The sequence below is a fragment of the Tubulanus polymorphus genome, chromosome 7 (assembly GCF_964204645.1).
Source record: "Tubulanus polymorphus chromosome 7, tnTubPoly1.2, whole genome shotgun sequence".
NCBI classification, from domain to species: domain Eukaryota; kingdom Metazoa; phylum Nemertea; class Palaeonemertea; order Tubulaniformes; family Tubulanidae; genus Tubulanus; species Tubulanus polymorphus.
In genome coordinates, this window is record NC_134031.1 from 17,817,924 (window position 1) to 17,842,065 (window position 24,142).

The following is a 24,142-nucleotide window of genomic DNA, read 5'->3' on the forward strand; positions in this document are numbered from 1 at the left end:
ATTCGTATTAGACACGCCGGAGAAGACATCTGTGAAGTCCGTACCTCGATTTCCTGTGGCTACGCTATAACCTGCACTTCATGACAAAGAAAGCGACTGAGATCGTGCCGAGAGGGAGCAATGAATGATCTACATCGCCGTCTAGTGGTCGTAACATTAACTAAGGGGCGAACAAAAAATGTTCTGGGGGTTTGAATCAAAAAATCACAAAGTTCGATGACTAGAACTCAGGGATGGGATCTCGTTCGATTAGGGCCCACTGATAAACTAAGGCTTATCTCGTTGAAACTGAACCGAAGCCTCATTCGCACTCTACTTTATTTAGAACCTTCTCAATTCTGTCCTTTCTGTATTACAAAGGACCAAGTGTTCACGCTTAGGACAATATTTCGACTTGATTAAAAGACTGATCCAAGTCTAAGAGAATGTCTCATTTCTCGTATGTATGAGTAGAGATGCTGCTTTATCGATCGCAGTATTTCGTCTAGCTGGACCAGTGATCACAGCCGATTTAAAAAATGGAACGCACAGCGTCGATTCGGTCCATTCTAAATTGGTCCATTCAAAGTACAAGCCTAATGAGAACGGACTAACTAGCGGTAGTAGTGGGCTCAAATGATTCGAACTAATCAAGGGATAGGCTATAACAGGAACAATAGCTTGCTGGGGATAAACGCTGCTGGCCGCGACTATATACGAAGTGTGACTAGCTGAACGTACAAATCACCCGGTTTTTTTTTATCGAGATATGGTATGACATTTAAAACGCTACCCGGCGTTCGTTTTTCTCTGCTGTCACTTGGCAACGGAGACGCAGAAAAGGAGAAATAATCGAAAGACACGGGTTTTTTTATAGCGATATCCATTCAAAAGAAATAGCATCCATAATTCCGTGAACATCAAACTAGCTCAATATTTCACCACGCTCTTGGTCAAAATGTAACCGGAAAATTCTAGTTCGCCGAACTCAGGTGGTATTAGATCCAGACTGATTGTCAGGTAGTAAGGAATCGGGAACCACGGCTGATTTTTCAGTCAGGGAATACAGCCATCTCGAATATAGCCGTCCCGAATACAGCCATCCCGAATACAGCCGTCCCAAATACAGCCGTCCCAGAGCCAATACAGCCGTCTGAAAACAGCCATCCGCTAGGAATTATGAATGATCTAGTTTCATTGATAAACGAACTCACTGTCATTGTCGATTAATTTCATAACGACTGCAGCTTCACCGGACGTAGCGCTACATCGTGCTACATCGTGCTACATCAGTGCTACATCGGGGACAATCAACATCACATATCATCGAGAGTATATACGTATATATAAACTGACTTGGATAACCGCAGTCGCCGGGCCGGTTATTGATTCATATTCGTTGATATTGAATCAGAACCCGTCGAACTGACGCGACGGTGATGATAAAACGTGATAGGTCCGTCATCGGTTTATTCGATGTAGAAATCTCGTTCTTACACGAGAACGGCACGACTGCAGCTGCGTAGTCGTGGCTGAGGTTTAAGACCAGTTAAGCCTTAGTTCTATAACCAATCTAACGGTTTAAGACCCGTTTGAATTTAAAGACCACTTTCGGACTTCAAGTCATCACTGCGCACCTGAGCCCTTGTGCCTTCGTACATGAAATTCATATGTTCTGGGCTTTTATTTATCAAGGTCATTGTTTCCCTCTGATTGGCTGATTCTAGAAGCAAGTGAACCCTTCTTTAGACAATGTTCACAAATTGCCGATTTTTAACCGTTTCGAGAACTGTTTTGTCAACTGGTCTGACAAATTGACAGATCAGATTTTTCTGCTCTCAGAATCGTACGCGACTGAGAGGACCCGACGGGATTGGAATCAGTCCCGTGAGATCTCGTCGTATTGAGACTCATCGCGACTCCGGCGCTTACGATACATTCTCATCGATAGAGTCGTCGTCAATGAATATACGACCACGGAGCAGAAACAGAGAGGGAGAGAGGAGAGAGGGAGAGCACGACATCACTGACGGTGAAATCAATGCTCATGCCTGTCCTGCGTAAGATCGATGACTGGCACTCCCGTTTCACGCAAGAAGTGTCATGCGTAGCGTGCCAGGATACTTGCTTTTATTATCCCAGTACCGTTCGTTCATCACTGGGTGTACGTTATCAATGGTCCCTACGGTCATACATATATATATATATGTATATATATACAAATACTGCATTTGAGAGAAATACACCATGTTTATCGACTTACATGTCATGTATCCTCCAGTGAGCGGAGAGTTTAGTGAGCAAACTGAATTTATGTATAAACGATCGAATCGGAGAACGATGCCCCGCTGCCAAATGAGTTTATGCTGATTTCACCGCGTACAGGGGCTGATCTAGCCGTGGACTTACGGCGGAGCGCTGATTGAGCGGGATTGAGTACCACCGTTGGTCAGACGGGGGTATGGGGATCTTACCCGAAGAAAATTGGCGAAATGAAGCCGTTCGATTCATTTCTAGAGACGTCCTGATGATTTGAAAATACAAAGCGTTGAAGAAGTTGGCGTAGGTTCTTTTCGATTCTTTTTCTGATAATTTAGAAGCACGTCCACGGAAACGAGCGCCGATATATGGCCAGACGGTTCTGAAAGTAAACTGCTATTATAGTTTTCAAACAACTGTCACCTTCGCGGCTCGTGAAAGATTTCGAGATAGTTACCTCTTCAATACAACTCGTAAGATTGACTTGACTCTTTAAGATGATCTGAAGTGGCGAAGATAAAAGGTTTGAGAGTGATTGTCGGATAGTATTTCTCAAAAGATTCCCACGTGACGTTGTAGTTCTAATTTCTTATTGCTCTTATTTCGATGTTATATCTAAGCCGGGAGTTCGAAAAGCGACGTTTCCATTTTTCCAGATCAGATGGACGAGATTTCTTCGTGACCGTGTGTCTCTCCACTGTCATCAGGTGTAAATTGCGATCGTCGCATTGACATGAAGGAATCTTATTTTGAGATGACTTGGTTCAGGCGCGGAAGAGCTGGTTTTAATCAAATCAAGGCAACTTTGATAATAATGTATCGGAAATGCGAATAAGCACCTGCCCGCAGTATCCATAATTAGGTACTGATGAACATTATTGAAGTGTACAGGAGTGAAACATTGCCTCATGCTTTAGCTCTTCATGTTTCACTAGAGAGACATAACAAGTCAGATTATCCTGATTATACAGCTGTAATCACTTGAGCATTTTTTGCCCGAGCCTAATCTGGCCCTTGCTAGGCGAACGCCAACTCGTCACATCGTTGCCAGACTGGGCCCGTGCCTGTTTGACCAAAGGGTTGGATCAGGCTAACGTTGAATTTCAACTAGTTCCGGAAGTGACTTACTTTGCTTTGTTTAAGCGTTGTTTAAAGTTAAAGTATCAAGTGAGTGATAAATCCTCGGTAGAGAGTTCCGATAATTAAAAAACCATAAAAGAACAAACAGTTTCATTTTCCATACATATATATATATAAATCATGTTCTAAGTTGAACGTTGTGTGTGGTTTACGTGCGAACGCGCTCTCTAATCAGGCACCGGCCAAATTTAACTCTGGCCTGATCCGTGCGGTGGCCCTTATTAGTCATATAATGTTAGATTGAAAACTAATGAAACGATTTTTTCGATGGTATTCGAAGTCGAGGTTTTTGAGAGGTTTTTAAGGATAAGACAGCGTCTCGGATTGCGTTTCAAAGCGGAATATTCCTGATTCGTATTGGCGTCAGGATTTTTTGTATGAAGGAGGTTTGCGTTCTAGGTAACGAGTCGCTGTTGTCCGGGATTAAGCCGGATTTTGTCTCACAGAAGTTATGAGATTATACGTAGTTACGTCCGTAAATCCCAGGATTATCCGACGTAGTAAGAGAAGAGAGTATATCACTGAATACATCCGACCTGACTACCAATTTTCTATCTGAGAGTAGTTATTTAGTAGTTTATTATCACAGTACGATTAAGATTACGATTACAATTTTATTTACACTCCAACCATTTCCATGGTATATGGAGGAAAACTTTTACACATGTATATACAAATATTTACAAAACAACACTGAAGTGATTAAAATTTAGAGAATGAAAACGTAACAAAATATATATACATCAAATATTTACAATACTATATATACTATTATATACATCAACTATTTACAATACTATATATACTATTGGAGGGATCTATATACATCTAAGCCGGTCTTAATGAATTTAGCTAATTTGACCGTTGGGTTTTTCAGAATATTAAAGGTATTCAAATAGTGCAGTGCAAAGAGCGCCACCTAGTGACAGAACTAGGCACAAAAAATTGTTTTTCAGCGAAATTCGGAAAGTTGTCTTGACAAAATTTAGCTATTGGCCCCGGATATATCCAAGATGCAATGGGGTAATTTTGGAGTTCAAGTCTGAACCGGAGAACCATTGTCGTCTATGGCTTCTGTTTATCATTCAGCACATTTACAATCGATGATGTGTATGTAACTACTGCTCATAAAAACTGCGTAGATGAATTTAAGGAATGACACTATATTTGTATGTGTTTAACCCTAAAGCAGTCATTCCTATCATATTTATTATCTATCATTAGTTGTAACAACAAAACACGACGTAGTCTAATCGTTAGTGTCAGTTAATGTCAGTACGTTGCACAAACAATGCATTAACATTTCGTAATTAGATAATCAGTTTGTTGTGTTTCGTTGACTTGTTTTCCTCGCTAAACAAACGTGTTACTTCGGAATGCGTTCACGAGGAAGATGAAAGCAGATTTATCTTGTCATAGTCGGTTCGAATTGTCGCGTTCAATTAATCCCTGACTCGGTTAAGATTAACGCTCAAGTATGTATTTTGGTCTTGATAAGTAAAACCATTCAGGAATTCTTGTTCGATAACATTTATGTATTCTATCTTCTCATTTTGCTTTCATCTGTTTATGCATTTCTTTTTGTACAGATGACCTCTGCAATAACAATAGTAAGGCAGTCGTTGCTGAGACTTAATTTGTTGCTGTCCTTTCTCAAAATGGCTGCCATTGTATTTGTATGAGAAATAGAAATATTGGACCTTTTTCCAGCTCTCATTTTTTCATAACTCATGAGTATGGATGGGTGTTTTGACTTACGTACCTCGTACAAGATGACTGCGACAGCCGTATTTGTGTATGAAATAGTCATTTTAGACCTTGCTCCTGCTCTACAGTCTACAGTTTTGAACTTATATCCTCATTACTTGGTATTTAGATTATGGATGGGAGGTGGATGAGGCCCTATTGTTTTGACCTATGCAATTCATCCAAGATGATGCAGCAATATTTGTAGAGCCTTCATATTTCGGCTATTAAGGAGTATTGCTAGCGTGTAGCTCTATTTCAAACTTCTTCAACAGAAATTTATGGCTAATCTCGCCTTCATAGGTAGACTAAAGAACGATTACTTGGGAGTCTAATTGACTAATTGTGTAATTTTCATGCATATCTGCGTAAATAGTGGTGAATCGTTGACTGGCGCTAGTCTGGCGCTAGACGTACCTGAATCCCGAAGTGAAGTGAACCATGAGATCGTATTTGTACTGACAGTTGTTAAAGGTGTTAGAACCGAACAGCTGCTCGATCAGTTCCTCAAAGAGGTGTCTAATGGATAAACAGTTTTCACAGATAAACTGTCTACCTGACTCTCTCTCTCTCTCTTTCGCTCGAAAATAACAGCTTGCTCGATGATGTATAGCGTCTTCACTTGCTGATTGACTGGCTGAAGGACGAGCCCCCTCACCCCCTCCCCCGCCCCCTGCAGACCCCAATTTATCGGTGATGGTCTTTTTAACTTATTTATGAACTGTGCGAGAAAGAATCCTACGTTTTTCTAATTAACTTCCTGCTTCCCTCTGATTTACACCGAAAGGCTGTTGAAAAAAATGTTTTGAGTCTAGTTCACGAGATATAAAAGGTATCCACGTTTGACAACATTCCACCGGAGGATATGAATAGTTCGAAGACTCTTCAAAGTATATATTTGAAAAAAAATAGGCCGGCAATTTGGAGGTAGGCTCCAGGCTATTGTAGAGAATACACCTTTAATTCTAGGTGTCAATCTTTAGATGTGCCGATATGTTGCGAGAAGTATTCGTGGCTTTGAACAGCGCGAGTTTCAGAAAACATGTCTGATATACGACTCCACAAAAGATAGTGAGAACGAAAACGTGAATAATCGAAGGAACGAAGTTTCTATTGGCGACGACCAACGTGACAGGTCTACGAAACTGATTATCGCGTGTTGAAGGGGGAAAAATTGCAGCTGTATTATTATAGGCGTTAACGCATGAACTTCTAACTCAACTTGAAATCGATTATAAAATCTAGATAAATTCGTGATCGCTGAGCGAGAGAGGTTTGAATAAATGATGGTGGTATTCATTCAACACGTGCTAAGGTGTCTGGAGGTTTTTCGATGAAGAAATAAAATGTATATTTGGATATATACATATATATATATATTTATGACTGGTGATTGAATGAGTAGGTTAAGTGACCTGACGAGGTAAATATGACCCCTTCAAGACTTCGATGTCTCTAAAAGAAAAGGCCCCTTCGCACGGGCGGATCTAGGATTCTTAGATGGGGTCGGACCTGAAAATTTGAACGGGCTCTAATTTAAAAAGGGTAGATGTTAGAAATGCGAGGGCTAGCAGCGCGAATCCTTGGTGGCCCTACTACATTAAATTTAGGACAAAAAGGGGCCAATCTCTGGCCAATTTGGATTAATTTTTTCTCTTTTCAAAATAGTCTTTGCGAAAAATATTTTCGGATGCCACATAAGAATTTTGAAACAGGTAGAACAGTCTAATTCCGCTCTTGCTCCGCTGGATCGGAGTAATAGGTCCTCGGACTTCTGTCGACGCTGTATCTGTATTTCATATATCACTAGTAAGATATGTATTTCGATTTTCTGGCAAGCGTCGATTAAACGAATTCTTTCTTACTTGAAGCGTTTTCTACCTGCTCGGCATGTTAGTAATTGGTTCTTTATTAGTTTGTTAACTCGGGTTTATCCATCTGGAAACCGCCGCAAATTGTTTGGCGAGGTTTTCAATCGCATGTTTTCATACCCCTGCAGCACAATGCCGGTGGACAGTATCCGAGTATATCCCCGTGTTTAAACTGTGCAGGTTTGTGGATACATTCTTTATAAGAAAAAATCATCTTGGAATTTGTGATTGTGGTTAATTTCTACTTAAGGTATGAGTTTTCTTAAAACTCGATGAGTTTTCGCTTAGAACCCGGGCCCGTGGAGACGATTCGGCCCGGGCCAGATTGGTCCGGATCAGGATCGAGTCAAATTCGGCCCGTGCCTAGAGAGTGCGTTCACACGTAAACCGCTCACTCCGCACTAAACAATGCTTAAACAAAGCGAAGTCAGTCACTTCCGGAACCAGTTAGTTAAAAATTCACATGCAATTATTTGACCCATACTAAAATTTAGCTTGGGCCTGGATTGACGTTTTTGGTCAAGTATAAGTCCACACCTGTGTGTCTTAAGTACAAACCTTTTAGCCCCGGATGAAGATACGTGTCTACAAAACCAGGGCCTCGGGTTATTTCTTAATGCTATCATTGACCAGCGACTCGTTGCAGGAATGTATTGCTCCGATGGTCACAATTTCGCGATGAATATGTTATGAAGATAGATATTGTGACCAGTGTAAGATGCTCTAATGGCACGTGGTATTACCGGAACGACCGGTCAACTTGAGATGTAAGAGAAAGGTCGAGACTAATGGACGTTATAATTGGCGTGTGTCGGGGGGGGGGGGGGGCTCTATTCGACCTGCTTGTCTGACAGGTAGATTTTACCATCTCTCGCGTCGAAGGTTTCGTCAGTAATTGGATACTTGAAACAACGCGCTAATGAAGACGATGCTATGATACATGAAACCGACATCGAGATAATGATTTATGTCTGGTGGCATGTTCCTCGCGAGGTACTGTCTTTTATGTTACCTGGTGACCGTGTAAATACCATGAGGATATGCGCAAGTATTTAAAGTGTCTGAGCTTGGATAAAGGAAATCAATTATTTCTGCGCTGATTTCAGTAGATTTTACGGAGATAATGAAATGACCGAAGGCCGCAATTAGAATTCTCTTTATTTACCATTACAGGGTCCCTACACAACTCCTTGATTCCTTAAAAACTCCTTCTAAATGGAAAATGCTATTAGGCCTAAAGGTGCTCGAAACTAAGAAAAAAGCAAAATGCCAGAAACTCCTTTAAGCTCTTTCAATTTTGAGAAATTGGCAATTAGAAATTTCAGAATATGCCTAAATCAGCAACAGTTGGGACCAGGATTTTTTGCCCAATTAGATGGTTACCGAATTAGAAAGGATATGAATTTGCTTATAAGAAACCATTCAATTCATGGTTTATCATGATGAACAGTGCCAATAGTAGGATTATACAGTAATTGGGATGTGAAAGTGATGCAGACGCTTCCTCGAAATATGAAGTTTTCTCCTTTAAAACTCTTTATATTCAGGAATGATGCGTAATGACCCTGCATTAAGAAGGTGCTCACTAAGGTTGATGCTTCAATTTGGCTTCGATGTAACTCCATTTCTATCAAATTCGCGATTCATCGGATCTTCATCTTCATCGTGTAAGCGTTTATGGAGACTAATGAAATGCGAGTTGGCGCGGCGCTGACCAGCGAGGTCGAGATTAACGCCGATATCTATCCAGTTGGTGTCGTCGCCGGCAGTCAAAGACGCGGAGCGGGGCGCAATTTACGACTGGCGTTGATCGTAAACGACGTCATAAAACTGCGCGTATAGCGACGATAAAGGATCGACTCCATAAACCGGTGTTACACCATTTAAAAGGCCAATGAGGCTAGTTTATATGATCGGGCGCAGACACCACACAGGCCTACGCCGGATGTAATTTGTATACCGAAACAAACCGGCGCCCGGAGTTATTTTCTCTGTTCTCTCGAATTGGATATCTTTCTCGCACCGAAGTGCACGATAGACCATTTTGGAAATGTATTCGGAGTCCATTTCCTGAGTTTTAGTTCTGAAATACAAGGATTTTGGGTTTTGGCGATGACATCATTATGTGTGGTATTCTGTATTATGCAAATTAGCCATGCATTTGGATAACCTTAATAAAAACAAAAATTTCCCCTACAGTATGGACATTAATGTTACCCAAAAGATATCATAAAATGGACTGAAGAAGATTGTCAGAACTTAAAGAATCTATCCATTGATCAAGTTATTGGCTCTGTTCTGACAAATTCCAATTCAATTAAATTTCATTCGGCGAAAAATAAAATTCATCGTCAATTCAATACAAATCAAGTTTTATTCAGAAATATTGGGACTAAAGGAAAAATCTGAAGTATTTCTTCCTAGCGACTGTCTGCGCGACAAAAAAAAAAACATTGTTACCGATAGTCTCAAGGTCCATGGACCTCTTGTTGATATATCGCAAACTTTACGAGGCTTAAGCATATAAATCTTCATCAAGGTTGTTTGTTATTGAAGAACTCTGAAGGACCCTTCTAGTATAGAGTATAGGTAATAGTGTATGTATATATAAACACTTTAGTGATCCTCTTTGTCGATAATTTTCATTAGTCGCGAGTAGAGCAATATGTAGGGTCTTTTTGAAATTCGAAATCTTCGCGTTACTACGGGCAACTCTACTCGTTGTTCTAAACGGATTTCGGTGGCCTCGAGGAGAACCACGTCAACTTTGACGAGTTGCGCGAAATGTTTTTATCGATTAAAAGAGAAATGAAAAGAGTTGTTCGCGTGCGGGCGCGCCATGTTTGAAGTCTTATATCGGCTGATGGTGTTTCGCGTGCGGTTATCGTGTCATCGAAGCCCGATGGAATCCATGTATTTACACGCTGTAAAATTTTCGAAAAAAAACCAATGAGAAACATAGTGATGGAACTGGGATGGATCTAGGGTCCTATTCAGGAAGGGTATATCCTATAATTACAAGGGCACCCTGAAGAAAGCTCTTTGGAAAAAAATAACACATTCTTTTGGAAATACAGAGAAGAAGCTTTTGAATCTAAACTTTTTTTAGGTATCAACTTTTATTTTTCATTTTATATAAGCCTATAATTTATTTTTCGCTTAATGATAACAATGAAATGAACGATATAAAAGCTGAATGAGTTAACATCAATAAGTGAGAGTGCAGTTACATTTTACCATGAAATTTCAGGAGCAACTTGACATTTTTAGGAGGGCTGCGCACCCCTTGCCCCTTCCCCTCAAGTCCCTGGTGGAAAAGTCGAAGAAGGTATTATCTATGCCGATAACATGTGATGATGTCTAAAATGATGCGCATTCTTCCGTGTGTAACTTACATGTTACCCTTTTATCAATTTCCATTGATATTGATATTGTAGGTAAAATTCATTAGTACATCACGCCGTATGTGTGGCCCTGAAGGTGACATGTGATAATGCAATACCGATGCTTAATGAGTCATCTCTGATAAATTTGCTCTCCGTCACCTCGTGTCAGTGGTAAGGCTGCTTTGCCAAACGTTCGCGAAGCCAATAAAGATTTGCTCGCTGAATTTTATGGCTTGCAAATACTGCGTATATAGTCCTTCAAATGACAATTTTCTCATTAGAAGCGAGTCTTCCTTGTCGAGTGAAGAATATAGAATCAGAGCTGCCAACTGTCCCTGATTCTCAAGGACAGTTGAGCTGCCTCACTGTCCCTGATGGTTGTTTTTTGATGCTATTGAAACAACTATTGCTGTCCCTGTCGCTATGAAATTCTACAGCCCCTCATCGGTTGCGATAAACAATAGATTCTCCTCAGCGAGCATCAGGACAGCGTTTTTAAAGATATGGTAAAGTTTTAAGACATAGACAAATCATGAAAAACCATTCTAGAAAATCTAACAGCGAGGGCGCTGATCAAAACGCAAAGATTACTAGCAATGCCTAGCAGATTTTTTTGTGGAGTCGACCTTCCCATTCACTTACAGTTCTATGGATTGTGAAGTGTCGGTTCGATCGACAGACTGATTGCAGTTTGAAACGGCAGTTTACGACATAGCGTCTCGCAAAATCCCGCGGAACATCGCCAATCAAAAACTCTTTTTAAGATCGATGGCTCTAATGGCCGTCGCCGAGCTTAATAAATTCTTTGAAAGCAGCAGTCGCCGTAGGCTCGATTACACGCCGCCTGCCAACATCATCGATTTCAGTTTCATTGTCATCATTCGCCTCTTATAAGACAAACTTCCGTCGTCGGGCTAATAACTTTCCGAACGCGATGAAAATTGATATCAGAATTCGGGAATTAGTCGTCGTACGGACGGATTATAATCTACTGTCTATATGCTTCAACGCGCCGCGGGTTATTTCACAATTCGCTCTCTCTCCCCCTCCCTCTCTCCCTCTCTTTCGTGCGAGATACTCGTCGTCCGTCGTCGGTTTGTTACCGAAAACCACTTAAACGACGCATTCCGCGACCATCAAAAACTTCCAATCCGACACTTATACCATCGGCGATGGCGGTGAAAACGTCATCATCAGTCGCGATATAACGATCGATTGAGCCGCGTTGAAACCAGCCCGTGTTTCAGTGCTCGGTTGATTAGTCGTGGGTATTGAAGAATATCATCTCTCGAAATGGATGCGTGCATATGTTTTCTACTCCGGTATCGGAGACGATTTGGCCCCGGTGAAACTGACTCGGATCCGGTCCAATCCCAGTCAAACTTGCCCCGTGCCTAACTAGTGTGCACGTTCACACATAAACCACTCACTGGATACTAAAACAATGCGAAGTGAGTCACTTCTGAAAACTCAAGGAATAATTTGACCCATGCTCAATCCGGCCTGGTCTTACCTTTTTGATTGTGCCAAGTTTTGCCCAGGCCAGTTTAAACAGTCGACCCGTGTCTAATTGGCCCATGTGATAGCGGCTTTAGTTATGAACTTGCCGTTTCTATAACAGAGAGGCTTCTTTCGCGTATAAACCGTGTTTATAATTTATGGTTTTCATGTGCGTATTTATTTTTTCAATGTAAATGTGCTCGAAACAATATCGTTTCTGCATTCGTTCTTATAGTTAAAAAGACACCACCTGCCTACACGGCGTCTATACCTGCAGTTATATACTGGTTTATATAATCTGGCTCGCGTATGTTTCTACTTTTATACCGTTTCCAATATCAGTCCGAAGCTATCATTTATGCATTCTATTTCATCTCGCGCGTTGAAACGTTACGAAACGCCCGTCTTTAGATCGGGTTCGTTAAAAGAATCTCGTTGCAACCCGCGCGTGAATTTTTTACGAAAGACCCCCGCGGGGATTTTCAATTTTAAAACGCGCTATTCTCCTTCGTAACGTAATAACCGATCGTCGTGGTTTACGTCGTTATTCCATTATTTCCGTCTATTTTGAAACTTTCGGAAAAGAACGACGACGACGACAATGATGATGATGATGATAATGGGGCTAGGTAGACGATGACATTATTTTTTACTTCCGAGAATTGATTGAATATTTCATCTCGGAAAGAGATGAGCTTTCATTACCAGTTATTCGATTTTGAAAATGAAGCTCACAGTGTTGAATATTCTAGTCGATTCCGTGGTCGTTCGACTTTTTGGTTTACCTTTGTCAGCGATATGATGTTGGCATTGAGCCAATTCATGTAAAATCGCGGTACGTTTTTTTATGTGAGCATTTGTTTCATTGGTTCTCGGCTTAAACGACGTATAATCGATGCGATTGAAGACATGGCGAACCTCCGTCGATGACATGGTCAACTGAGTTAAAATTCTACGAAAAACTGTTTTTGGCGGGAAAATTCTTAGCTCTCACGTATAAAATTGCAATGACCTCGATTGGGAGGCGTTGTCTCTACGAGAAAATGTGATTGGCTGTTTTTGGGATTTACGGGGAATTCCGGCGCTACTAAAATAATTATGGGAAAGCCATGGAATGGCAAACGTTTCATTGGACTAGGTGCCGTATATGTGCGAATTTCAAATGCTCATTGCTGGTGATAATGTAATTATTATTCGCCATAGGTATTGTTTCATTTTAATACCCGGTGATTGATTTGATTGACATTGAAGTGTAGCGAACATTCACTTACACAAGGCCTCCACGTGCGCGCGGAAATCATAAGATTAGACTGTTGCGCACACAAACACACGCGCGTACAGTATACACTACTATAGTGATACTGTAACGCTGCTTGCTGGCGCATTTGACATTTAATCAGCAGAAGATGAGCGCTGTGTTTTCTGTTTGATAGAATTTGTAATAAATTGTTATTTCTTGTGACCTGAAAATATTAAGCAGCAAACTATAGGTATAGGTCGAGGTCTGAATATTGAAGTGGTGAATTCCAGGATTTAAGACGATCTAATACGCCAATTTCTTACTGCACCGGTATTTTAGCTTCCGCGGCCATACATTCAGCCACCCTCTGATATGTGACATCATATGAATTTTATTTGAATATTTTTTCATATTATGAAAATTATTTCTTTGAAAATATAAAATAGTTTCCATGCCGCGCCTACCTGTACCCTATGAAATTTTTGGTGGGGACCGTAAACAAATGTATATCTTTGGTCTTTTGACTACAAAATAATCCTTTAAGAAAGATATTTAAACTTGTAGAACTTTGAAGTCACGAATTAAAAAGATTTTTCAAGCAATGCCCTTACCCCAAACAACCTCTAGCTTTCAAGGTAAACCACACTTTGCCCATGGGCAATTTATTTTCATTTCGCGGAGATAAGCCTTTTTTTTCCTTTTTTCTAAAGTCGGTTAAATCTTCTTCTTCCGGAGGAGTGTTTCGTATATCGACTACTGGAATTGAAACTCTGTCGTAATGTACTGAATCGATGATGGACTCGTTGAACCCTAAAGCCCCCTGCTTCCCGTGTATGTGTGTGTGCCTAGGTTCTAGCGCCTCGCTGCTGTTGCATTGATATGAATTATGGCTCTCCCAGCGGTCTATCTGTGCCTGATTACGCAAGTTTCCCTTGATTGAAATAGCGTCTAAAGGCATCTGAGTGTTACTCCGGTAGAATAATCAGCGCAGTGGATAAATATAGTTTTGATACGTAATGATCTATTCTATCTGCATTATCCCGCTAACATCGATAATATCAATCGTGCAAAAATCTAAATTCACGTAGATTTCGAAAGATCGACCCACATCTGATCTGATCTTTCTATTTTGCCAATTCAGGATAGAAATATTGATGCCTTGTTTCTCATTTCTACTGACCCGGCCGGCCACCTACCCGTATATACCCTGTACATTACCCATGATGACAATAATCAGGGAATTCAGTGTTTTAAAACCGAGATGATAAAAAAAAGTCGATTATGATAAACGAAATAATCCTGCGATAAAATTTTTCATCTGATAAAATTCGTTGAAATGAAACCACGTTTCGGCTGTTGACTAACTATAACCAGCCATCATCAGGTGGCCACTTACTTGGAAATTAGGAAAAAGTCAGGGAAATTGCAGGGAAAATGATGTGCATGTCAGGGAATAGTCGGGGGGGGGGGGGAAACCAAGTCAAATAAACGTGGCCATCCTGGTGATCTATAATCTATCATAAATCTCATATCTACGTGTATAAACATCTACGTGTAAACGTTTGAATGATTTGATGTATTAAACGTTTGAATGATTCGATGTATTTTCAGCTGGTTAACCAGTATGCGTCTGAACCCACGACTGCTACTCCTAGCTGTTATTGCTGTCGGTGTATTCATGACCTTCTCGATCTGGACACGGTGCGGAGGTGACATCAGCAAACAGGACAATAATTTTTACAGGTGAGTGCAAAAATTTGAGAATGAAATTCTTGAATGAGATTTCTTCTTTTTTCCTTACCCTTCTTAGCCCCCTTGGCTGAAGGCCATTCAGGCCGTATGCTGGGCCGGTTCCATAGACAGGGTTTAGACTTAAGACCGGTCTAAGACAAACTTAATTCTATAGCCAATCTCACAACTTAAGACCAGTCTTAAGGTTTAAGACCACTTTTGGTCTTAAGTCTTAAGACAATGGAACTGGCCCCTGGCCCCAGTTGCACAGTCGTGACTTAAGTCCAAAAGTGGTCTTAAATCTTAAGACTGGTCTTGAGTTGTTGGATTGGCTATAGAACTAAGTTGGTCTTAGACTGGTCTTAAGTCTAAGCCATGACTATGCAACCGGCCCCTGGGTCTTAGTAATGGTCTTACGTGCGTCCATGTGTCTGGTTTCTTGTGAGCACTACGGACCATGCGCTTGTCCAAATTTTCTTTCAATCTTGATCAGTAGCCTGATCTTAAAGCCCAACCAATCCACGCGACGTAGGGAAACATGGAAACACAGAACCAAACATGTTAGATCTTGGAAACATTGTTTCCCGATGACACAGGGTAATGCTCGGGAGCATGATTTGTCTCTTGTTTTCATTTTTCCCTGCATCGTGCGTGTGTTAGGCTTAATGAATAACCTTGCAGTTACCTAACATCAGGTGGAAGTATGTTATAACGTATGGGTATTTTTCCCAGATTGAGTCAAATTTTTTATTGATCGATCATGGTCTGAGTTAAGCACACGTCCAGCGACGTCTGTCTGACAAGTTGATACCGATGCTGTAAGCCGTTTAGGTCGGTATCGGTCACCTGGGGGATTACGGTTACAGTCTTGTCGGCTCCGCAATTCCTGACCAGCGAAATGAACGAAGACCTCGGCCGCTAGAGGATTACCGCAATGACACATTCCAGCTACTCGTAACGACGGCGCCGGGGCCCGTCGGGATGAAACGAGTTGAATTCCACTACGCAGAGGTCTGAAACGTGGATTGCGATGAAATTATCGTCGGGAAGTTCCGCGCCGTCGATGATCGCGGAGAAACCGTCAAAACGTATCTTATCTCGTCGAGATAATCAACGTGAAAAACTTATTACCGAGAATAATTGAGTTAAACGAAATAACTGCGTCAAATACGGTTTGTCATTGATCACGTGCTTCTCATCACTGTACATCCATTTATTGAAGTTTTTCCTCACTGTCGTCGAAAGCATTATCGTAATATTTTTTGTTGTTGATGCGTCCGATATTTCAATCGCGAACGCCACTCTCTGCATGAAACGACGACTACGCCGAGAACGCGAAGGTGACGACATCGACGCGGAATTTCGAGCTGACCGACCAGAAAAACACGCTGCGCGTCGTCCGTCGTTGTACGACAGCAACGGCGGCTGTTATTATTGAAAAAGAAATCAATCGTACAGACTGAGACACAGAAGAAGAAGACATATTCGAGTCTCTGGGAATGAAACAGTTGTCTGCAGCAGAAGTACTAGACGACTTTACATGCACCGTATTAAGATTACTGATAAATACAGGCTGTATTTCTGTGTTGGTACATAGAGATTCTGATTTCTGGTTAAGACGCACACGAGATTAACCCCAATCAGTGTTTTGTCGGTTCAGGCTGTTTGGAAGAATGTTTGAATGAACCGGAATGAAAATTTCCAATTATGCACTTTGATTTAAACAAAAAATTCTGTAAATTCGATTGATGATCACGCAACGTAATCTGTACTTCGATTTCTGATTTCAAAATCGAACCCCCTCTTCGCCTGGCAGGTATGGTCGGTTCTAAAGGCGTGACACCAAATCAAAACAAATCGGACCAAAATCTACCGGTAAAATAAGTAATGGACCAGTGAATTAAGTGAGGACAATCCCCATCTCAAGATTAAAACCAAAAAAAATAGATAGGGGGCAATAAACTGGTACAAAGAGATTCAGATTTCTGGTTAAGATGTACGTGATAAGATGAAGTGGGCAAGAAACCGGTTGGAATTGAAATAATGACCAATACTACATCGAACCATTGAGTGCGGTTTACATCATTAATGCACCGAAACTCATCTACAACTGATTTCAATCGAGATTAGTTTTAGACGAACGACTGAATTGATCGTCGGAATCGTGAATTAAGAACTGTCGAGGAGGAGAAGAAGGAGGCTATATATCGATGGTTTACGGCAATACGAATGATTAGTTCAATTAGAATGATATCGGTCAATTGACCAGTTTAACCTCTCGGTTACTTATCATCATCAGCAGTGGAAGCTACTCGTCGTCTGCTGATAGACACTTACTTAATAATCACGAACGCTGGCTGATTGTTCCCCGTGGCACGGATTGAATGGTAGAAGCCATTGAGTTGTTATGAATTTCATTTTAAAACCGCGGCAGCTGTGGATGAAAACTTGACTAATGACGCTACCCAAGGCTTATCATTAGTTCTAAAATCAGTTTGTCGATGCATTAGAAAACAAAATGGCTGTCTTTTCAATTGGAGGAAATTAGGGATTAGGGTCTAGCAGGCAGGGTTTAGGGTTTAAAGGGACAGCGTAGAGTTAGGGTAGAGGGTTAGGGTCAGTAGGTCCAGAGGGTAGAGGGTACGTTGAGCGTTATCATAAGGTTAGGCTATAAGTAGTAAAACTCTGGTCCTAAATTTCGAGAAACACACCACAAGTCGGTCCAAATTGGAACGGTCTAAAATGAAGTGGACAAATTTGGAGCGGACTTTTAGCCAGTGCAAACGATTGGGCCGAAATTAATTGTAACGGGCCAAATTTAGTCTGTTCTAAATAATGCAGTGTTAGTGTGGTGTATAACTTCCTTCCAAGCCAGCGTATTCGCATGTGCACATTGTGGAAATCGACAAACTCCGAACTAACGACGACCCTATCTGAGTTGAGATCGGCCGATGTTAAACATTGCGAAATTAATTTCGCCGCGGGGAGCAAAAATCTTTCGAACAAAGGTGATTGATTTACGCGGCGGTTTCGATGAGAGATCGAGAAAGATGAATGTCGGATTAACTTTAAAATCGTTCGCTATCTTATTCGTCGTTGGCGTCGTTTGGTATATCAGAAACAGATTAATTTCACCGGCGGATAACGCATCAAATATTTACTGGTTAGATTTGTTTAGAAAAGCAATTTCGTTTCGAGGAGCCAGACGAGAGAGAGGAGAGAGCAGAGAGCAGAGAGCAGGGAGAGGGAGGAGAGAAGAGAGCAGAGAGCAGAGAGCAGGGAGAGGGAGAGGGAGGAGAGAAGAGAGAGCAGGGAGAGGGAGGAGAGAAGAGAGCAGGGAGAGGGAGGAGAGAAGAGAGAGCAGGGAGAGGGAGGAGAGAAGAGAGAGCAGGGAAAGGGAGGAGAGAAGAGAGAGCAGGGAGAGGGAGGAGAGCAGGGAGAGGGAGGAGAGAGAAGAGAGAGCAGGGAGAGGGAGGAGAGAGAAGAGAGAGCAGGGAGAGGGAGGAGAGAAGAGAGAGCAGGGAGAGGGAGGAGAGAAGAAAGAGCAGGGAGAGTGAGGAGAGAGAAGAGAGAGCAGGGAGAGGGAGGAGAGAAGAGAGAGCAGGGAGAGGGAGGAGAGAAGAGAGAGCAGGGAGAGTGAGGAGAGAGAACAGAGAGCAGGGAGAGGGAGGAGAGAAGAAAGAGCAGGGAGAGTGAGGAGAGAGAAGAGAGAGCAGGGAGAGGGAGGAGAGAAGAGAGAGCAGGGAGAGGGAGGAGAGAAGAGAGAGCAGGGAGAGTGAGGAGAGAGAACAGAGAGCAGGGAGAGGGAGGAGAGAAGAGAGAGCAGGGAGAGGGAGGAGAGAAGAAAGAGCAGGGAGAGTGAGGAGAGAGAACAGAGAGCAGGGAGAGGGAGGAGAGAAGAGAGAGCAGGGAGAGGGAGGAGAGAAGAGAGAGCAGGGAGAGGAGAGCGAGAGACTGGGATGGAGCGAGAGAGATTGCAAAAAATAGGTGAATTGTGATTTCGCCGTGGCAAATCAAGATTAGGGGTTTGACTGACACCGGTGGAAGATTCCTCGCCGTAATTGAAAATCTGCAGTACGAGTGATCCCTCCGAATTCACCCGTCGAGATGAAAGATATGTCGTATTCGCGTTTTTATTAAGCGCCTGGCTCGTCGTCGGGCGAATCATCTAAGTGGTCCGCGTCGGTCCCTATCACGTGTAGTCCACCGTCGAGATCGCGTAAATTAGTCTCATCCGATTTGTCGTGGCGAAAACGGAAAAACCGCGCGAACGGTCAGTAGAGCCCTCTCGACTTACCAGTTTATAGATCTTATTATTCAAATCATGTTAGAACGACGGCTAGTTTGCGGCGACGGCGCAAATTAGCGTCATTTGATTTGCGCCGCCTGTTTGTAGATACTCGGGTCGGACGGACGACCGCGGACAGATGTCTTCGATCGCGCGGCCGAGCATTCTCTCTATTCACTGTTTTGTGTCGTTCTCATTACCGCGAGTAAGTCATCAGTATTCATTGGTTTCGGTCACCGCCGCGAATATACGGCAAGACGTGAGACTCGACTGAATGGGATTTATTAATTTCGTCATCGAGGCCTCACTCGAGTTCGGCGTAAAAACGACGACCAATCAGCGTAATGAGTAACGTCCTTAACTTTGCCCTTTAACCGACATGAAAGATGACGGATGTTAACACGAATCTCGTAGAATGTAGCCTTGACCTAAGTAAACTTCGGATTGAAGATTAGCGGACTGTCACCATCCATCTTTTCGCTAGGGAAAAAAAAGAACTTTACTTGTCACCACATGTCTCACTTAGTTGTAATTGATAATGAAGTGCTACGCAGCCCACATGAGGCCGATCTCACCGCGACTTTTAATTAGTCTGAATAATTACGGTTAGCGTTTATATTATAGACTCTAAGAACTCTGTGGTTGTTTTCTGTACGTTTGTCATGCGCGCTATGTTTTTATCCGTATTATAACGATTACGTGGCATCGTTATCGTGAGCTAGGTTTGGATATCGTAATTCCCAGAAGATCTCCGCGATGACATTGACAGGAAGCTTCTGGGGAAACGTTGCCAATTCATTTCCGATGCGGAGAGGTCCATTAAATGTATATATACCTGACTGTGTGTATGTTTCATGTCGACAATGAATGTCAAAAATGTATTTTTGATGATGTATAAGTCGTGTTAATGGTTTATTACTGGCTATCTCATAACTGATGATATATTGTCAAGCGAGGTCGCTGCTAGGTTTTGCAAATTATATCCCAAATATGTTTGTTTTGTGTTTATGGTTCCATTCATAATTCTGTCTCGATGGATTTATCGACCGTGTATACTTGCTCGTTCCCTGTTTATCTGCTCCGGCTGCCAATATCTGTCTCCTCGTCCGGCTTCATCTCTCCTTCCACTTCAAATGGGGCTTCTTGTTTAGCCGCGATCACACGGAAACAAATTGGTACGAATCAGGCCCGTGTCAAATTTGGCCCGTGTCTAATTAGAGAGCGCGTAAACCACTCACTCGATACTAAGTCACATCTGGAAAAAGTTGCTATTCATACACAATAATTTGACTCTTGCTGAAATTTGGCTCAGGCCTAGTCAGACGTTTTTGGTCGGGCCAATCACGCTTTTCATCGCAGTTTAGCAAAACTGCCTGACCTAAGTCGCACAAAAGTTCGCGTATTTCATATTCGAAACTGCCGACGTCGAACGCAGTTTTGCTACTTTCAAGTCGATTCATTAGTTAATGTTCTCAATCGAATTGAAAATGGGAATCATCCCTCAAGGGTGTCGAGGTGATACGAGGTCTGCGTGCGCGCTGGAATGTACTCGGCTTGACTCGATGCGCCGAAAACACGAAACGGCTATTAGCGTCGATTGCGACGTTTAAAAGTTAAAACCGTAGAGAGACAATCGTTCGTTGCATTAGCCGAGTCTACTACATCGGATCCCGTGACATTTATACTAATTCGTTCGCAAACGCTTCTAAATTCGATCCCCGGCAATACGGTTTAATAGATATCTAGACCGCGCTTAATGGTGCGGGATACGTTCGATTCATACTCGGGCCTCGATCGCGAGATTCCATTATCTCGCGCATGCAACCCATGTTCCGTCTAAATGGGCCCCGATTGGAAACGGCGGGGAAAACGGTTGTTTAATCGATGCCGGTCGTTATTGAAAATCACAGCGTGTTCCTCATCGTTTTCAATGAATAGCTCGGGTTGTTTTTTGTATCGCTCGTTGAACGAAGTGACGCGCTGAATTTTCCATCCCCGATGCCTCGGATCCGGTCTAACGTTCCGCCGGCTTGAACGGCGATGAAAAAAATCTCTTAAAACAACGGATCCCCCCTTATTTCGGATATATATAAAATTTAATTTCACATCCTGTTAATGACCATGGTTGCGGTAAAATTTCTATATTTTCAGGCAATACCAGTTGAGTTGTAAGCAGGAACTGAGGCTGGATTTGCCTGTGCTGAGTTATACTTTACAATTGCGATTGCTCGAAGGCCAAACACGCGCACACGGCAAAATGGTTGTTTCATCACAACAGAAAACACGTCGACAATTCGTGTCAAGGTCGTGGGACAACCTGTGCGCCTCTAATTGCACGGTTCAACAACATGACCAGTCATATTCCACGGGGTTTTAGATTGATGAAATTCATTTCCACCGTCACGAGACGTCCTCATACAAGTTTTCGCCCGTCTGTCTCTCTCGTGCACGCGTTTGCTGGAATAACTGTTTATTTCATGTATAAACCGTGAACAGTATTCACGTACCAGTCTCTCGTCGTATATTCAATAATTCATTATGATTGAGAGTCGTTGTATTGTAGATATGACATTAAGCTGTTATTCAGTCGTGCCTTGTTCCCCGACGACGAGATTAGAAACAATTACGTTCGCCCTCTTACGCGATCGTAATGGCCTTAATGCGTTTTTGAAATGAATTAGTCAGCTAGTTACGAAATTGAAAATGAACTTTTTTTCGCGTTTTTTTTTTTCGTATATAGCTAATATAATGATCGCGTAATATAAATCCTCTCGTTCATCATCAATGACAATAAGATTAAAATTAATTTTGGCGCTGTAAAAACAGTTACAACAATGCTTATATAAATTGATAGCTAGTTCGCGTTATTTTAGGGGTTCTGTGAGATTCGATATGCGCCACTACATCATCAAAATTGGAGTTTAAAAATATCAGTAACAATTGTGAAATCTCTTATTTTTGGTTGGTAAATTTTCGTGATTATTTTTTGAGATGATGTGCACTGTTATCAATATATCGGGGCTAGACTAGTTGCCAGTCAATTCAATTCAATTATCAATATATTCAAATCTAAAATAACTTTATTGATCCTTAATAATATATGATTTATATTATATCATCTATATATTCATTTCGTATTATTGTGGTATTAAGCGAAGAGTGTTATTTTTCAATGAACTTTCAAGTTATGGTTTTCTTGTATTTTTATTTTTCAGAGATCGGAACACCAAGCGCGACGAGAACGTGCAGTCGTCGAGTCATCATTTACAAGGAGTTGAAGACAATTCTCGTTCGTCTCCTTCGCCGATTGATGTTAACGTTAATAATGAATACATTGTCCAGGGTATCCTACAAAACAATGATGTCTACATTCCTTTTAGTTTCCTCAACAAATATTTCGAGGTGAGTGTACAGTTCTGGTGACATGTAGCCCTAAAGCCTGAGTGTCCAGTGTACAGTTCTGGTAACATGTAGCCCTAAAGTCTGAGTGTCCAGTGTACAGTTCTGGTAACATGTAGCCCTAAAGCCTGAGTGTCCAGTGTACAGTTCTGGTAACATGTAGCCCTAAAGCCTCAGTGTCCAGTGTACAGTTCTGGTAACATGTAGCCCTAAAGTCTGAGTGTCCAGTGTACAGTTCTGGTAACATGTAGCCCTAAAGCCTGAGTGTCCAGTGTACAGTTCTGGTAACATGTAACCCTAAAGCCTGAGTGTCCAGTGTACAGTTCTGGTAACATATAGCCCTAAAGTCTGAGTGTCCAGTGTACAGTTCTGGTAACATGTAGCCCTAAAGCCTGAGTGTCCAGTGTACAGTTCTGGTAACATGTAACCCTAAAGCCTGAGTGTCCAGTGTACAGTTCTGGTAACATGTAGCCATAAAGCCTCAGTGTCCAGTGTACAGTTCTGGTGACATGTAACCCTAAAGCCTGAGTGTCCAGTGTACAGTTCTGGTAACATGTAGCCCTAAAGCCTGAGTGTCCAGTATACAGTTCTGGTGACATGTAGCCCTAAAGCTCGAGTGTCCAGTGTAGAGTTCTGGTGACATGTAGCCCTAAAGCCTGAGTGTCCAGTGTACAGTTCTGGTGACATGTAGACATGTCCCACACTTTAAACGATTTCTTGATGATGTGATGCCAATTTTGCCGACGTAGATAGATGCAATACATTATTATAGAGCTACCAACTCATTCCTGATTGTCAGTATTTGCTTCTATTTTGTAACGAGAAATACTGATTAGATTTGTTTGATGTGTACAAAAATATGAAAGACATTACTGAGAGGGTCCTACTGTTGACTACTGATCAATTTGATCTTTTTCTTTCATATTTCAGTGAAATGTTACTGTAAAAATATCAATTAGTTACTGATAGCACTACACAGAGGTTGGGTACCCTGTTATTTTGATCACATTGATACATTTGTCATTGGTCGTTCGTCATTTCTATTTAAGGTCTGACCTCTGAATATATCAGCCCATATAAATATATATATATATATATCCCTTACATTTGAAGAGTATTTGTTCACAATGTAACAATCCTTTGTTTTTCGCCTGCAGTTAGAATTGTTTCGCGTCGGAACGGATGAAAATAATAGATCCGAATAACAATATATTCTATTACGATTCATTTTCCCGAAGCGGCTTTCAAGGTTTTATAAAAAGAGAACCCGTCGGCTGCTACTGACTATAACGATATTCATTTCACAGTTTCACTAGTATTAGCTGCTGCTGCTGCTGCTGCTGCTGCACTTAGATATTCATTTTCTTCGATCTATTACAAATGAATTTCATACGATACGCTCTAGAAAGCGCCTGCGGCGAGTGAATATGAAACTGATTCTGAATTCTATACCTCTCTTCGCGTGCCCTATAGCACGATTTTACTGATGATGATAAGTTTTTTTCCATCATTGTTCGCAAATAGATAGTCATGATGCAATGTTTTGCAAAACACATTTCCGTTTCCAACGTTTCGGCATGTTTTCTGTTCGTTCATATCGAAT

At 41.7% G+C, this 24,142-nt stretch overlaps 1 protein-coding gene across 3 annotated transcripts in view; it reads left to right on the forward strand.

Moving 5' to 3' along the window:
• LOC141909081 (D-glucuronyl C5-epimerase B-like) overlaps positions 1-24,142 on the forward strand; it is a 63,616-nt gene that overhangs the window by 23,338 nt on the left and 16,136 nt on the right. For all 3 annotated transcript variants that reach the window (XM_074799440.1, XM_074799442.1, XM_074799441.1), the window contains 2 exons: positions 14,733-14,864; positions 22,356-22,542. In XM_074799440.1, the coding sequence (XP_074655541.1) occupies positions 14,733-14,864; positions 22,356-22,542 (319 nt within the window). The remainder of the gene's footprint in view (positions 1-14,732; positions 14,865-22,355; positions 22,543-24,142) is intronic.